Raw genomic sequence first — 16710 nt, forward strand, 5'->3', positions numbered from 1 at the left:
ACGGGGGTAAAATGTAAGGGAAACAACTCAGAAATATGCCTTTCTCACACTGTCCAGATTGTATCAGTTGTACATTGGGATATCAAACTGGTAAGACATTGAATAACATCCATGGGATGGACTATGATGATAACAGAGGAGCCTGCTTTTAACACTGGGGGTGCATCTACACTAGCCGGCTATTTAGAAGTAGCTGGCACAATGTCGAAATAGTACGCATCTCATTTACACACGCCGTGAGCTATTTCGATGTTGATGGCTGTAAACAAAGTTTGTGGGACCACAGGAAACTTGGCCACACCCATGATAAGTGATTGACTAACTAAAATCATGCCGTATTATGGATGTTGCTGGACGAAGATGGGAATAGTGCCCTACTTCGACGTTCAGCGTCAAAGTAGGGCATGTGTAGATGATCCGCGTCCTGCTACTTTGAAATAGCGGGGTCCTCCATGGCGGCCATCAGCTGAGGGGTTGAGAGATGCTCTCTCCAGCCCTTGAGGGGCTCGATGGTCGCCACGTGCAGCAGCCCTTAGCCCAGGGCTTCTGGCTGCTGCTGCAGCTGGGGGTCCATGCTGCATTTACAGGGTCTGCAACCAGTTGTCGGCTCTGTGGATCTCGTGCTGTGCAGGGCGAGTGTGTCTGGGAGGGGCCCTTTAAGGGAGCGACTTGGGGCTTTTCTGGCCCCTTATTTCGATGGGGAGTACTTGTGTGTGTGGACACTCCGCATTTCCTTCTGGGGCAGCTACTTTCGATGTTCTCCATCGCTACTTCTACATTGAACGTCGATGGCACCAGCCCTGGAGGATGTGTAGATGACATGCGTCAAAGTAGCCTATTTCGATGTTCTTATGTCGAAATAAGCTACTTCAAAGTAGTGTGCTAGTGTAGACATAGCCTGGATGTTATAAGTAACCTTAGGAATTTTGGAAACAATTGGATGAAGCCACTTCAGTGGGCTTGGATAAGGTCTTTACAATTGAAGTCAGCACAATGACTCCTGCTGTTTTCTCTGGACACTGGATCACACCCTAAAAGAGAGTAGCTAACAACACCCTTGAAGGAATAGTCAATTAAAAACTTTTAGATTAGAAATGTGCCAAATATCTCCCTAAATGTTTGAATGGTATGAAGACAGACTCAGGTCAGAGTAAACTCTTTCATGTCCGCATCCCTAAGCCTGAGAGGTTGCTGGATATTCAAATATTCTGGATAACAGAAAGGTATACCCAGCAATGCATGACACTAAAGAAAAATAAGGTTAGATATTAAGACACAAACAAAAATGTATGCAGAGTACTTTATTTACTAAGAACAGTTGTGCTGTATGCTGTAGACTTGTAGGCTGTGTCTACATTTGCATTCCACTTTCAAAAGAGGAACGCGAATGAGGCATTGATTTACATATCTCATGGTTCATTTGCATAATCTCTTTTCGGAGGAGATTCTTTACAAAGAAAAAAAGCGATGTAGACTGGGCTCTTTTGAAAATAAACCCCATCTTTGAAAGAACACTTCTTCCTGAAACAAAATAGGAAGAAGGGTTCTTTTGAAGATAGGGTTTACTTTCGAAAGGGCCACATCTGCTCTGCTCTTTTTCTTTTGAAAGAAGTTCTTTCAAAAGAAGAATTATGCAAATGAGGTGCCAGACATGTAAATCTGCAACTCCTCTGCATTTTCAATTTCTCTCATTTGCATGCCTCTTTCGAAAGAGGAATGTTAGTGTGGACACAGCCCTACTGTATTTGCTGTATTTATTTGTATTTACAGTCACTACTGTCCTTATGGTAAATGTAACTAAAATTTACTTTTGGTTAACATGCTGGTTATTTGAGAGTTCCGCAAGATAGAATGCTGGATATGAAAGAGTTTACTGTTATCTGTCCAAAATTTACAGCATTTCCTAACAGAATACAAAATTTCCAGATGCAGTAAAGGAAGTGAAACTACTGTGTGTTGTACAGAATAAACAATGCACATAAATATAGGAACTTTATTTAATGAGGAATAATTCTGCCTCATGGACATCTTTAGATCACATTCATGGAGTTTAAGGCCAGAAGGGATCATTGGCTCATGTAGTATGAGGCACTGTGTTAAAAATTCTTTTCTCTAAGGATGTGACTTGATCTTACAGTTATGACATGCACAAAATCCAGCTTAATATTGTCTCCAGAGCTCAAAACGTTTCCATTTCAATACAGGTTTATAACTGAATGTAAAAGAAAACTAGCCAGATGTTAATCTTGATAGTCCACCAGCAAGAAATTTATAGAGAAAGGGGGATTCAGATGAGTTTCTGTAGAAATAGCAACATTTTTAAAAGCCAATATAAAATTGGAATGTATGTCTATACAATAAATTGGTGCTTATTGCTGACATTTAGAATGTGGCTATTTACAAACAAAACTTCCCAAAGTCTATATAATGAATACTGAGAAATTTCTCAATGGTACATCTCTGGTGCCCCTAGAGACTGCTTCTGTCATTCTATCTATGACTAATGAAAATGGAACATTTTTTCATTTCTGCCATTTCTTTCCATGCTGTTTTAAAAGGGATTGATTACATTTCTGCAGGTTATTAGATAAAAGCTAAATACATTACACTTTCAACAAACTATCTCATATTTTAAGATTTAAAGGGCATACATTTGTTTAACAGTCAAACCGCTGCTACAGAGTTGAATTGTAGGTCAAATGTTAGTTTGAAATGCTTTGTATCAGATGTTCCTCTGGTTGTTTGTGAGGCAGTCTCTGAAGATAAATGTTATTTTTATGTGAGATCCTAAATGGTTGTGAGTCTCATGTGGAACGGGTAGATTGGACAAGTTTCACTCAGGATGTCATACCACACCATTAGGGTTAGAGAAATGGCAATTTGATTGGCACAAAAATAGGTTTAAGTAGATTTCCCTCAAGATTCATGGATTCATAGATTCCAAGGCCAGAAGGGATCACTGTGATATACACTCTGCCATTTGGTATAACACAGGACACTGAACTTTTCCAAAACAATTCCTTGGGTGTAGCTTTTAGAATAACATTCAATTTTTAATTGAACATGGTCAGTCATGAGGAATTCCCTGCAATCCATAGGAAGTTGTTCAACGACTGACTTATCACGATGTGGCAGTGTCAGAGCTAGTGTTTGGGTAGGGGCCCATTGCCAAATCAGGATGAAAATTCTGAATCTCAAAATTGGCTCATGAGCCTGGTTTGGATTAATGGAAACACTTTGTTTTGATTTTTGACCTTTTTTAAAAGAAAATAAATATAACCAGCCCTCTAACATTTAAAAACAAAATTATAGCTATGAACCAAATTGTGAAACTTTTCATATGAGAAATATCAGAACAGGAGACAATGACACATTTGAATTTTATTGTGAATCTGTTTTGAACTGGAAGATTTGTTGAAATCAACCCTTTTCTATGCACAGTGTCATTTTTGAAAAACCAGCATTTTCCCTGGGAAAAAGAAATCTCAGAAATTTTCCAACCACCTCTAGTTATTATAATTTATTTGTAGTATCAGAATGCTTAATGACGCCAGCTGAGAATTCGCACCCCCATAAGCTTGAATAACTCAACCTAATGCATTGAAACTATTTGGCCCCATAAACTTGCATAATAAGAGTCAGTCTCTGCCCCAAAAGTCTGCTTTTTAATTAGACAAGACAAAGAATCAGAGAGGAGACTATGCCACAGAGAGGTGAAGTGACTTGTCCAAGGTCATGCAGCAGGTCAGTGACAGAGGATGAAATCCAGACCACAGTGATGTCAATGGGAGTTGACTGGTGCACTACCTACTAAACTAGGCTGTCTATATATTTGTAGTTTCTGCTTCCAAGACTTGTTTTAATGAAACCACTAGATCACACCTTTCATTTGTATAATGTAACTAGCAACTTGAAACAAACATCTGTTCTCCATTGCTGGGAATGCTTGTCATTTCTGAATGGTCAGGGCCCATTTTTGTAAGCAAAGTGGTGACCAATATACCACAGTACACCACAGCTTTCTATAGTGAAGGCCAGGATGAAACTAGAGATGATACTTAGTGATGCTAAACTCTGTTTACATATAAGATTGAGTGCCCTGGACTCTTTCTGGCTTCAGCGGGAGCTAATGGCACCACCTAGGGGAAGGTACTCAGCATTTCCCAGACTCAGGCTTCAAATCCTTATTTCCAGCAGCCTTTTAATTCCTTCAGGGCACGTATATTACACAAATCTGAATTTGGTTACATCCTTCCACAGCTTAAGCACTGAATCTGCCTATTGACAGCCAAAGCCCAGGTTTGATCAGTTTTATCACAAGATCGGTTGGCAGCACCAATGGCAATTTTGGGTAGATGGGTACACAGAGAATTCTTTGCAGTGACTCAGCAACCAGTATGACAGTGGGAGGAAAAAATTATTGGACAGTATAATTCCAATAAAACACATGAAGTCAAGTCCATCCCTATTGGAAGCCAAAGCAGCTCTGATAGTTTCTCAGGATCATTGCACGTTTTCCTCTAAAGTCTTGAAGAGCCAGGGCTGTTTTGGCCGAAACAGCATCTCTCTTTGTCCTATTCCTACCCACCTCCCCAAACCTACATCAATGTTTTACGCTACTATATAACTATACATGGATTTTCATGGCGAATATAAGAGAATATACATTTAAAGAGCAACTAGGGAAGTTCTGACCACAGTAAATGGCAACAAACACAAGTTCTGCCTCCCTGCCCCCCACTTGCTTCTGGAATAAAACTTTCTTCTTTATTATGTTCTGTTCTTTACATCTTATAAGGCCCATAGGGATATTTATGTAGTATGCATGAACAGGGCCCGATCCTGAGATGGAAGATCATCATCAGCTCTAAGTAGCAAGCAGGAAGGCTTGAGGGTCTCAGAGGAAGTTTTCTTGCACATATCTTCTGAAAATGACAGGCTGTTGCTGTTTAAGCCATTGTTGAATTTGAAGAAGGGGAGAATGTTTTGATTGTAAGAGGTCTGATGTCTTAAGACAGTAACAGTTTTAGTAGGTCACTTTTGTCAGCCTTTCAAAATCTTTTGTTAACTGTGATGTGTTCCTTCTTCTCCAGAGCAAACAGTGCCCAGTATCTCTGTGGGTGGTACAATGCTCTAAAATCTGCAGGCCCAGCAGGTAGGGGGCCCCACCCCCAGAAAGTAGGTTGCAATGCCAAGGGAGTGTTTTTTGCTGCTTATATTTCAGTGCTGCCTGGGGAGGAGTATGACCAGCTTTTGCCTGTAGAATCAAAATATTTCCCTCTTTGCCATAGCCAACATATGGGGCACCTCACAGGCTCCCCTGCTCCTGTTTAACAAGAATCCCTAATCTACTATTCCCTTATCTCACTTTATTAACACACACAACCATTTTGGGCCCATAACCTAACCCTGCCCAGGGAGCTATCAAGACACAGATGCCAGAAAGGATGCCCAACTCATGCTGCCACTTACCTCAGTTTGACACCAGTGCAATTGCATTGACTTCAGTGGACTGACTCCTGATTTTTATCCTGGTCTGAGAGGAGATTCAGACTTTGCACCCTGAACTCTCATGCTGATGGTCAAATCAATGGCTTCACAGAAACCTCCATCTTTGCTCAATGCAGTCCAGCGAGTAGTCAGAAAAGAAAAGGGAACGTGGAAACACGTTGGTGTGAGGTCATGGGGATGGATTGGTTAACACTTTGTACAATGCAATACCTTCGTGCCACAGCCATGTTGTGTTGCTCTTTTCTGTGTTTCCAGATAACAAAGCTGAAAATTGACAGCAACCCTTTCGCTAAAGGATTCCGGGACTCTTCCAGACTCACTGATATTGAGAGGTAATGGGGACTTGTTGTTTACTTTCCATGCAGATAAGATAAAGGGAAGAGAGAGTTTGTAGGAAAAAGCATCCTTTCAACTCCTGAGAAGCAGTGCATTTCTAACCTTATCTTGTTGCATATAGTAAGTCTCCTCCAGTTCCTTTCCAAATACTTATAAACCTTATGAAACCAGAGCTGTTTTGAGCCTTGACAGCTGCTCCAGCTGAGTCTGATCTATTCCTCTCTCTGATGCTGCTTCTTGAAAGGTCACTTTTATGGCTTCCATTTTCTTAGGCTGTGACATAGAAAGCGTCCTTCTTATCACGCCATTTAGTCCTACTGAAGGTGATGAGCTGGGCCTCTGGGAAATGTGATCTGTGGCAGTATGAAAAAAAACCCACTTGTATTATCCACTGTTCCCCATAAGGAAAAAGAACACGATTGCTTCCCAAAATATACCATTAAAACTGCATTTGTATTTTTGCCCTTTTGGCTCCTAGCACTTGATGCACCTCTTATGTGGTGACTTTTAGATGTTCCAGATGCAGACATCAGCAAGTGCTGCAGACAGTCCAGATCCATAACCCCCACATTGATGGCAGAGATGCCACTTTGGTTTCATTAAGATTGTGCTGCAAGTGTCTTGTGGGAGGAGAATGTGTCTGAAGATAGCTCTGACGTTTTTGATTATGGGTTGCCTCTACAGAGAGTTAATACTTATCCCTGTGAGGGCATTAACACAGAGCCATGGTGGGTCTGAAGGTTTTTTATCAGCACTCCTGTCGGTCACATCTTTCTCAGGTAGAATCAATGTAAACTAACATTCTGGAAAAAAATGACTGTCTTATGGACTAGTGCCAATCCCTGTGATCTCCCTGACACAATTTAAGAAGGCAGCAGGTTGGTCCCTGGTATCCAGAAGGTTAATTGACACTGATCTATAGTACAACTCTGTGTGAACACAAAGGGGATTGCAAACTACTATATGAAATCATTACAAAAAGTCTGGGATGCTTTGATCCCAGCAAGAATATTACTCAGGGAAAGACACAATTTTTGTCTAAGAAACTGGCTTAGAAAATAGCAAGACCACTGACTATTAGCCTTCATTTCTTAGGTATGTAGTGTAATTCATGGGACTTTAAACAGTGAGCTGGATGAATCTGAGGGACAATTAAGAGTGCTATAATAGATAAGTAGGGCAAAGAAGAATCATGGTGTTTGCATAAAATAGGGAATATTGCAGGATTAGTGAAAACTGCTTCCCAAATGAAAGTCTTAGAAAGCAGTGGAAAAAACCCTCAAGCTTGGCTAATGTCATTTTGATTATTGTAAGTGTAAGAACAGAACCTGAGACAGCCTGTTCTGGTCAGGCATGAATGTTGCCATCAAAGGTAAGGTATCCAAATGTAATACCTTGAATACAAGAAATGGAATGTGAAAACCATGAAGCCACAAGAGATTCCAGATTTTCTGTTAGTCCACAGGTGACTCATGTTTCTTTTGAATTAAATGGGAAAGCTTCCCTCTTGTTAGTAGCCTATTGCATTTTAAAAATTACATTGTGGCATAATATATCATAATAGCAATATCATAAAAGTGTGACACACACGAGTACTGATAAGAGACTGGTTGAGGAGGTTTATTTATTTCCTGTCCTTATTCTAAGGGGCTGTGTCTACACTTGCATTCCTCTTTCGAAGGAGTTATGCAAATGAGGTAAATAAAAATGCAGATGTACAAATTTGCATACCTGATGCCTCATTTGCATGTTCTTATTTCAAAATAGCTTCTTTCGAAAGAAGAAAACCAGTGTAGACCCTGCTCTTTCTAAAGTAAACACCATCTTTGACAGACTCCTTCTTCCCTTTTTTTACTTTTGAAAGAGCAGGGTCTACACCGGTTTTCTTCTTTATAGTTGAAAATTTGACTGGATATTGCAAGTAACTTTTCCATGAAATGCACGGGCTTCCCAAAGCAGACATACATACAGTGCACGCATGCACCATTTTAAACGTTGCAGTGATTTTACTGATCTCTAAACTGTGAAGCATCCCATGAGGTAAGGGCCAAAAGAGCACTCACTCATCATCAGCTGCAAGTTTTCAGGATGACCTAAGTAGTGTGAAAGTGGACAAAGCTTTGGATTTCATTTCCAGGTATTAAAGACTGCTTTTTCCTAAACAGCCTGTGGGGAGGAAGACAAATCAGATCAATTGATCTTTAGAGACTTAAAGAAATTAAATTAGTCTGGAGTCAGTTACTGCACTAAACCATCTAGTAATTGGATTGCTCCTTGTTACTGATTGAAAACAGTCCCTATCTGTAACAATATAGGGAGCTTTTCTTTATAGCAGATCTGAGAAAAAAACACATCTTTTTATGACATGATGACAGAAATTGCACTTTTCTAACCTAATTGAATATGATTTTATAAATATGTGATTTTAACGATTTCAAGTTTCCTGTTCCAGATTTATGATCACTATACTGGAAATCCAAACTGAAAATACCTTTAGGATTGAACCTGTTTGCATTGTTACATTGATGTTACAACAATATAAATAAGGACAATGGAGTGTGTGAAATGGTTTAGAATTTGGGCCCCTGTAACTACTAGTGTTAGTATTTGTACTCTCATTCCTATTCAAACATCTGAGCATAGTTTTCTTTTCCTAATAGCTTTCTATTTGTAGCTTTTATCTCTTACAGTGTTAGGTGGCTGTGGTATATTTCACATTTACATTAGGACGTGAGAGTCCTTCTGTAATCAGGAAGTGACAAAATAGTAATCTGTCTGTGCTTTCTTGGACAGAATCTACCCAGAGGCACTGTGTCTTCAATAAGTCACTGAACTCACGCACTGATACTTGTCCTTTAGATTTGCTTTTTGTCTTCTGTACTTTTGCTGTATTTTAGTTTGGTTCCTATAGCAGCTGTCTTTAAAAAAAGTTAAATTTTAACAGCTGCCACACTGTGCTACATGATCTACCCTGGTGTCACCCATAACATATCAGAAACTGTATTGTTATTGTTGGTGACTGCTGGGTTTTTTAATGATAGATATTGTTCAGGAGGCTATAAAATACCATGAGACTAAGCACACATCCCTAGCAACATGCATGAAGTGAGCCTTTTTATAATTTATGTTTCTGTCACTCTGTAGTTCTGTCACTCTATAAATTCCCTTCCCAGATTACCACTCATCCCATTCATCTCCCCTTTTCCACCACTGCCAAAGTCTATGAGAACTGTTGAGCTGCAAGGCCAGTAGGTTCATTTTTTAACTACAACTATTAAAGTCTCCTTTAGATTTGTGTTGAAGAATTAGCCTTGGGAAAAATATCACAGACACCAGCCAGCAAGAAATTCAATTAGCTCAAAATATGGGAGTCAACTGAGTTATGGAACCATCAACTAATATGCAGAGTATGATTTGTGGATCATACCCTTATTCTGAACCTGCTTTATTTAAGTACAGGTGAGGAAAGCTCAGGAAAAGACGTCTGCCTGTACTAAAGATAACTGAGGGGGTGATCTCACTTGCATACCTCCAGAAAAGTCTCACTGGAGGCAGTGAGTTGCTCTGAGAGGAGCTAGCTCTTAATACAGAGGTGTGTCCTGAATGCCAAAGCAATAGTAGTATTGCAGGTGTGGGGGATCCCCAGCTCAGCATTTCATAGTAATGTTCTTGGTATGCAGCAGGGCTGTCCTTACAAATGATGGGGCCCTATACAACTGAGCCACTCCCCCTTCCCCCTCCCACACACAGCCATTGCTAAGGTCCAGGTTCTTCCCTCCCCTCACTCTGCAATCACTCTCTTGCACCTCTTCCCTCCTGCCCCTCCCCACACACCTCCACTGCTTTCCTCTCTCTGTCCTGCAGCTTTCTGGTACCTGGGGGGGCTTCCCTGGGGCCAAAGCAGAGCTGGGGAGGCTGGGACTCTTCTCCACCCTCCCAGTCTGGCAGCAGGAAGCCCTTATTGGTTGGAGCATGTGGGGGATGGGGGAGGAAGAAGCCCTGCAGCGTCCATGAGGTGAGGTCACAGAGGAACCATGCCTATCAATACAGCTCTGGGGTAATTCTTCTCCACTATGGATAACAGACCTGCATGCTCCCCAACTGGAGCAGTTGTCAGGAACCAGTATGGGGAAGAGACAAGTGCCAGATCAGGGACTGAACAAGGATGCTGGGCAAATGGGAGCCCCTAGTCTAGTTTCTTTCTAGCTTTCCTCCCAAACACTGCCTCGTGGATGAGCTGGTCGATAGCTGCCTTGAAATTCTGTCCACTTTCTGGTCGTTTGAACAGCTGGAATCCAGGAGATACACACATCTCATAGAACTGGAAGATGACCTTGGGAGGTCATTGAGTTGAGTCCACTCCCCTGCCGTGACTCCCTGTTCGCCATGACCCCTAAATGGCTCCTGAAAGGGTTGAACTCACAAACCTAGGGTTGGGGCTGGGGGGTAATGCTCAAACCACTGAGCTGTCCCCTCCCTTGAGTAGCAGTTGTCCTGCCCCTGGTGTGGTCACTGACAGTGAAACACCAACCTTCTGATTTGGTAGCATCTTACTCACTTTTTCTCTCACTTGGAACTTGTGTGAGTAACTACACAAGGGGCAGAGCAATAAGCAAGCACATCAGTTCCACTGCAAAGGAGATTCTTTGTGTGGATTTCTCTTATCCTGCGTAAGAGGGAGCATCAGCAACCTCCAGGACACTGCTCTCACTCCACTTCCCTCACCTTCCAGAAAAGTGCTCTCTGCACCCATACAGGGTAAAATCTGACCCAGTGGAATAATACTAAGGATGGTTTTGGCCCCATAAGTTGTTAGCTTGAGAATCAAATAACGTAAATACCTCTAGTGCACTTCCCTATGAGTTTGCTATTTGGCAACTCAGGGGAGCAAAATATGCAGTGAACATTTTACTTTTCTGATTTGCTGCAGATCACCTTTTCCCACTGTTTTGGAGTGAGTATATAAACAGGTTGAACCTCTCCCATCTGGCACTCTCTCATCCAGCAACATCTGTAATCCACCATTATTTTAGTTAGACGGATGACCAGTTATCACAGATGTGGCCAAATTTCCCATAGTCCCCTAAAGCTTATTTACAGCCACCAGTCCTGGCTCTCAGTGTTCTGTGCTGTTTAGCTGTAATTGACCCCTACATGTCTTCTAAGAGCCCAGCAAGCAGCAGAAGTGTTGGTAATGCTGCTAGATAACACTGGCCCCCCTGTGGTCTGGCAAATTCTCTTGTTCGGCACCAGTCAAGTCCTGAGGTTGCCGGACTAGAGATGTTCAACCTGTGTGTGTGTGTGTGCGTGCGCATGCATCTGTATATCTATATCTATATTTCTATAGATACATATGAGAGAGAGGGGAAGGAATTTTTAACATCCTTATTCTTTAATTCCACACTTTTGACTATTTTTTCCACACAGTGGTCTAATCTTGGGACTTTAACTTAATACGAAGCGCAAGGCTTATCATGGGTGTTTCACAGTGAAAATTAGATGGCTGATATGTGCATTGTGATGATGCCTTCATCTCAGGAAGTATCATCTCTAAGATAAACCCTACTGCACCTTGTTGTTTTCTAAGCCCAGATTTTTCCAAATGCCAGAAAATGGGTTTTGATTTGTCTTCTTTTTAAAAACTGTGAGTCTTTGATTTTTGTGTGTTCATTTTTATTTTCTGTGGCTAGTTTTGGATCTGTAGCACACCTTGGGCCAGATTCCATTTTCACTTTAATGAATGCTTTTTTTTTTTTTTGGGGGGGGGGGGGGAGAAAAAAAAAAGAGTGAGGACTCAGCTGGCTCCCTGCTGTGGAGCTGCTGGGGACTGCCCCACCCCTGGCTAGCGTTCTCGCTTCTGGGACTGCTGGTGGGGCTCCATGCCCTGGCCAGCTCCCCTCCACCGGGCTGCTGGGGTCCCCCCACCTCCTGGCTGGTTTCCCACAGCTCGAGCAGCTGTCAGGGTTCTGCATCCCAGCCAGCTCCCATCCACAGGACCAGCAGGATCCCTGAGCCACCCAGCTGGGGATCACATGGCTAGTACTGTCGAGGTGCTGGTAGACTGTACCAGCACAATAAAAAAAAGAGCACTGACTTTAATCTATTTGACACCATTTAATTTGATGGGCCAAAACCACATCTGATTTTGACTGGCCCAGCTCTGCTGAACTATGCCAGTTTGCACCAGATGAAGATTTGGCCTGATAGGTGTAACTAAAGGCTAAACCATGCCTATCAAAACAGCATGAAACATCAGTATATTAGCAAAATTTGTCTGCAGTATCACTATATCAGTATAATTTGTTTGTTAGTTGTGCATTGTGTGTATGCAATAAGCAGAGTGGATGGATGATTCCTGAACAGGATTTCACATGCGTGTTTGTTATTCACTTTGCTCTGTTCCTCCTTCAGTAGGATGCTTGCTCCTGCCCCTGAACCCCTTCTAACAGGACTCCTTTTTACCTCTTGAGTCTTGGACAAATTAGTCACTTTTTCCTTTTTTAAAAAGAGTTCTACTTCAATGAGACTTCCAGCAAGTGTTCTTTTTTTTCCTTCTGAGCCTACTTATTTTGTCTGTCTTCATATCATCTCACTTCTGATGTCTTCTGTTGTCTGGGCTTTCTTCCAAATGTACAAACCAGGAGCTACAAAAAAGGGAAACCTTTGAAATTCAGAGCTAAAGAAGTTATTCAGGCTGTAAACTGATAATTCATACACTGTATCCTGTTTGGTGTTTTTCTTTGTGTTGCACTGAATGGCCAAGCAAAATACAGTTGTCAGCTCTCCTATTGCATTTTCTTAAGAAAGGAAAACAGCAGAAGATAGTGGAGCATGGGGAATGGATTAGGGTGGATTGTTCTAGGTTTTGTTTTGCTTATCACCCAGACTCACAGCTAGGGAGCTCCTTCAACAATAGAGAAAACATGGACAGGTTGATCAGGCATGGTCCATAAAGTCTGTAGCTATTTTAGGTGTTCCTGACTGGCATCATTCCCTCGGGGAACTACAGATGCAGAGTGCTCTCCTCTACTACCATCTGCAGCAAAAGGTGGTAACTTAGTGGAACTTCTCACTGCACTTGGACTTCAAATGGTGTTAGGTCAAGCCCATGATGGAATGGCAGGATGAGCAATATGTAGAAATCCCTGATTTATGTGTCTAGAGGGGAGGCTAACCTGCATCTGACAGTGCCACAGGGGTCCAGTTATGTATTAACTTTGTCTGTTGTCTTGAGCTGAGACTAAAAATGTTGTGTAAAATGTGTTCCATGCAAAGGGAGAAGGGAAAAATCTTACCCCCATCCCACACACACACACACACACACTTTCTAACACTGATAGCAAATGCAGAAGACACAACTTCAAGTATATGCAAGAATAGAGTGGACTTAATGTCCACAGTCCTGACCATACAGTGTATTCTGCAAATATAGGCCCCCATTGACTTCATTGTGACTCCATGGGATTGGGATGTGCCAGGCATAATATGTTGCAGCATCAAAGACCAGGAGACCAGGTGATAAGAGAACGCTATGCAGTGGGCAGTACTGAGAGCACAACAAGCAGAAGAAGAGAGATTTGATGAAAAGTCTTCAAAGGAATGCCTTCTTTTGCGTACGAGGAAGCACAGCTCTTTTCATCTTGATTGAGGATCTGGGCCTAGTGATCCCTGCCTTTATCATCTCCAGAGTGAATTTCTATAATTCACTTGGGTTTGATGATGGAAGGAAACAGATGTTCCAGCTTATGCAAGATATTGCCTTGCTCCTCAGTTGAAAAGAACATGTGAGTGCTTTGTATTTTTTACTGGCTCCCAGGTTTCTCACAGTGCCAATTCTGAATCTGTCAGTGGATCAGGTCTCAGCTACTGCCTGTCATTTCGTGGTCCTGTGAGACAGCTCTGCTGTTCCAGGACAGTGCCACTAACAAGGAGGCCTGAGACTGTGATTGTGAAATCTGGAAGTGAAGCGTTGTCAGTCAAGAGAGCTCAGTTTCAGAACAAGTTACCAGAGGTTTTAAGACTGAGCCATCCAATCCACAGGTTCATACATTACTAGAACTGGTGGTTTGATGACACAACCTGTACAGAAGCTCTGATGATCTTCTGCCAGTTCAAGAGAAAAAGTATTCTCCATGATCTATCATTAGGGCTAGGTCTAGATTACAGCAATTTGTCAACAGATGTTTCGTTGAACGATATCTTCCGACAAAACTTCTGTCAACAGATCATGGCCAGACTGCAAAATGGATCAAGAAAGTGATCTGCTGTGTCTACAGAGAGTGACCACACTGCCCAGCCGCTCTCTTGAGAAAACAGCCAACTGGAAGCACAGCAGACAGGGCTGCCTGGTGTCCCAAAAGCCCTGTAGGTTGACAAAGGGCCCCCACACCGGAACATCCAGATGGGCTTTCTGTCTACAGATCTCTGACAGAGGTGTTATGCCTCATGGGGAGCAGCATGTGGCTGTCGACAAAAGTGCTGAGTTCTGTCAATTTATTGTCGACAGAATGCCTTGGGAATCTGGACATTCCCCGGGGTTTGTTGACAAAATGCCAGTTATGCTAACAAAACCCTCTTGTGTAGACATAGCCAAGGTGTCACTATCCTTAATAGGCAGCATGCAGTGGGGGCTGCAGTCACCCATGCATCAAATAAATGCTATATCCTGTCCATATTATTGGTTTCATGGTTCAGAAACACTATGGCTTCTTTCTGATGTGGAGAAGAGAAGGACTTTATTGAATATAAATGAAGATTGATTGATCGGGCTTGTCTCACCACGTGCGTTTGCCACCCTGCAGTTCTTTGAGATCCTCATAAGTTCCCTTCACACATTACTACTCATCCTGTTCTCACCTCCTCCATCACTGCCATCAGCGTGTCCTCCTATTTCATGCTGGCCAGCAGTAACTTCATTCCTCCTTGCCATCTGGTACACAGTTATCACTCCCCTGTTCAGACAGCTTCAGCTTCTGTCTTCTAAGACCTCTTCCTAGTCTCCAGCCCATTCCTTATTCTTTATTGTACAGTTGTGTACTTAGCATAACTGGATAGTGATGATGTTTCATAGGACAAATGTGTGCATCTCATCCATATTTACAATATAATGACATTTAAAGGGGAGTTTGAAGGTTGAAAAAATGTTGGGGAGCATGCAAAAGACATTGTCAATAAAATACCACCTTCACCTCTATTTCTGTGACAGCTTTCATTCCCTCAATATTTTGTTACCCACATTTACTGGTAAATAGAAGGTACTGAAGAAATCTAAATTATTTCATAAAGTAAAAATCAGTTGAGTTAAGCATTGGGCAATAAGAGAAGACCACAAGCTTTTCAAGGATTAAACTGAAATTCCTTCACTTTTCACAAGAAGGTCAGATCATTATAGATCAACTCTGAACATTTACAAAGAATGCTTCCAAAAGACTAAGGCTACATCCATGTTTGCCCCCTTCTTTGAAGGAGACATGGTAATCAGGCTGGTGGGAGATTACTAATGAAGCCCTGCAATGAATATGCAGCACTACATTAAGCTAATTCTCCACCGTGGCAACTTCAAAGTGTCAAACTTTGAAGTACCGGCATGCACTCTGGGGAGGAAGGGCACTTCAAAGTAGTGTGGGCACTTCAAAGTGCCCGCAGCTACGCGGCATGCAGGTACTTCGAAGTTTGACACTTCAAAGTTGCCATGAGGGAGAATTAGCCTAATGAAGTGCTGCATATTCATCCCAGCACTTCATTAGTAATCTCCCATCAACTGGATTACCATGCCCCCTTTGAAGACATAGGCAAGTGTAGACATAGCCTGTAAGTTTTAAATAAATGAGTATTGTTCCCATTAAATTCATTTCTATGGTTGGGTGATATCCTACACAGTGCATTTCTTTATATTCCAAAGTTTCAGGTAATCTGTGTAGGGGTTCGTAGTGGAAGTCTTACTCTTTTACTTCATCAGACACCTAGATTGTGTGCATCAAATTGTAGCCCTTTAAAATTAAAATTAGCTGTTTTGTAATGCACAGTTTTGAATTTTAAAACTAATCCTGTTGAGAACAGGGCCTTGTTTGCCCTAGGAAGTGTATGTCGTTACAGCTCGAACAGCAAACCATCCTAGTGCTGGTGAAACTTATACACAGAAGAGTTCTTTTGCCTGTACAGCTCATTCCAGTTCCCCAGTGAAGTAAGATATGCTGGCAAAAGACATTTTTTGCCAGTATAACAGTATTAAGGCTAGGGTTTTGTCCATTGTAAACATGTCAGAAAAAAATCACAGCCCTACCCGATATTACAGAACCAGCAAGAATGTCTCTGTATACCTGGCCCAAGGTTATAGCTCAGAAGTAACACTTTTATGCTATGAGTTGCTTTTTCTAATCTCAGATTCCTAATTCCTAATTTTACCTTTTTTTAAAAGACTGTTATTTTTGACAATGAATCTGATTATTTTTGGCATGTTATCTGCAAAATGGTAATAATAATTAATAACCATAATGTACTGTGCCTCACTTTCAAACTTTTCACATTCATGGTTCACTTAAAAGTCATACCTCTTTTCCCTTTGAAAAAAAAAGACAACCAAATAGAATAATACAATTCTCTGTCTAGCAAAGTGATCCATCTGGAAAAAATTTAGTCTGCAATAATTATGGGCATTTGATTTAGTTTGAAATTCCCATAGGGCAATTCAGAGGTAGATTTATTGGGCCAAATTTATCTGTAATGTACCTCCATTGAACCTCATATGGTTACAGATGAAGCTGGCCCATTAAACTAGAACTGGAGCCTGCATTGTTTCTACCGATTCACAACATTATTATGTATCATGCACCAGAGTATATCATTACAAGCCGACATTTACTA

General features: G+C 41.6%; 1 protein-coding gene across 8 annotated transcripts in view; it reads left to right on the forward strand.

Moving 5' to 3' along the window:
* Positions 1 to 16710, forward strand: part of TBX20 (T-box transcription factor 20) — an 82395-nt gene that overhangs the window by 20562 nt on the left and 45123 nt on the right. For 7 of the 8 annotated variants that reach the window (XR_012644544.1, XM_074988118.1, XM_074988117.1 and 4 more), the window contains exon 6: positions 5767 to 5843. Coding sequence is in view for 7 of the 8 variants with exons in the window: in XM_074988118.1 (XP_074844219.1) it covers positions 5767 to 5843 (77 nt within the window). In the remaining variant the exon portion in view is untranslated. Of the gene's footprint in view, positions 1 to 5766; positions 5844 to 14071; positions 15330 to 16710 lie in introns of those variants that run through there. The other variant, XM_074988112.1, reaches the window with a different exon arrangement.

The sequence above is a fragment of the Carettochelys insculpta genome, chromosome 2, assembly GCF_033958435.1.
Source record: "Carettochelys insculpta isolate YL-2023 chromosome 2, ASM3395843v1, whole genome shotgun sequence".
NCBI lineage: Eukaryota > Metazoa > Chordata > Testudines > Carettochelyidae > Carettochelys > Carettochelys insculpta.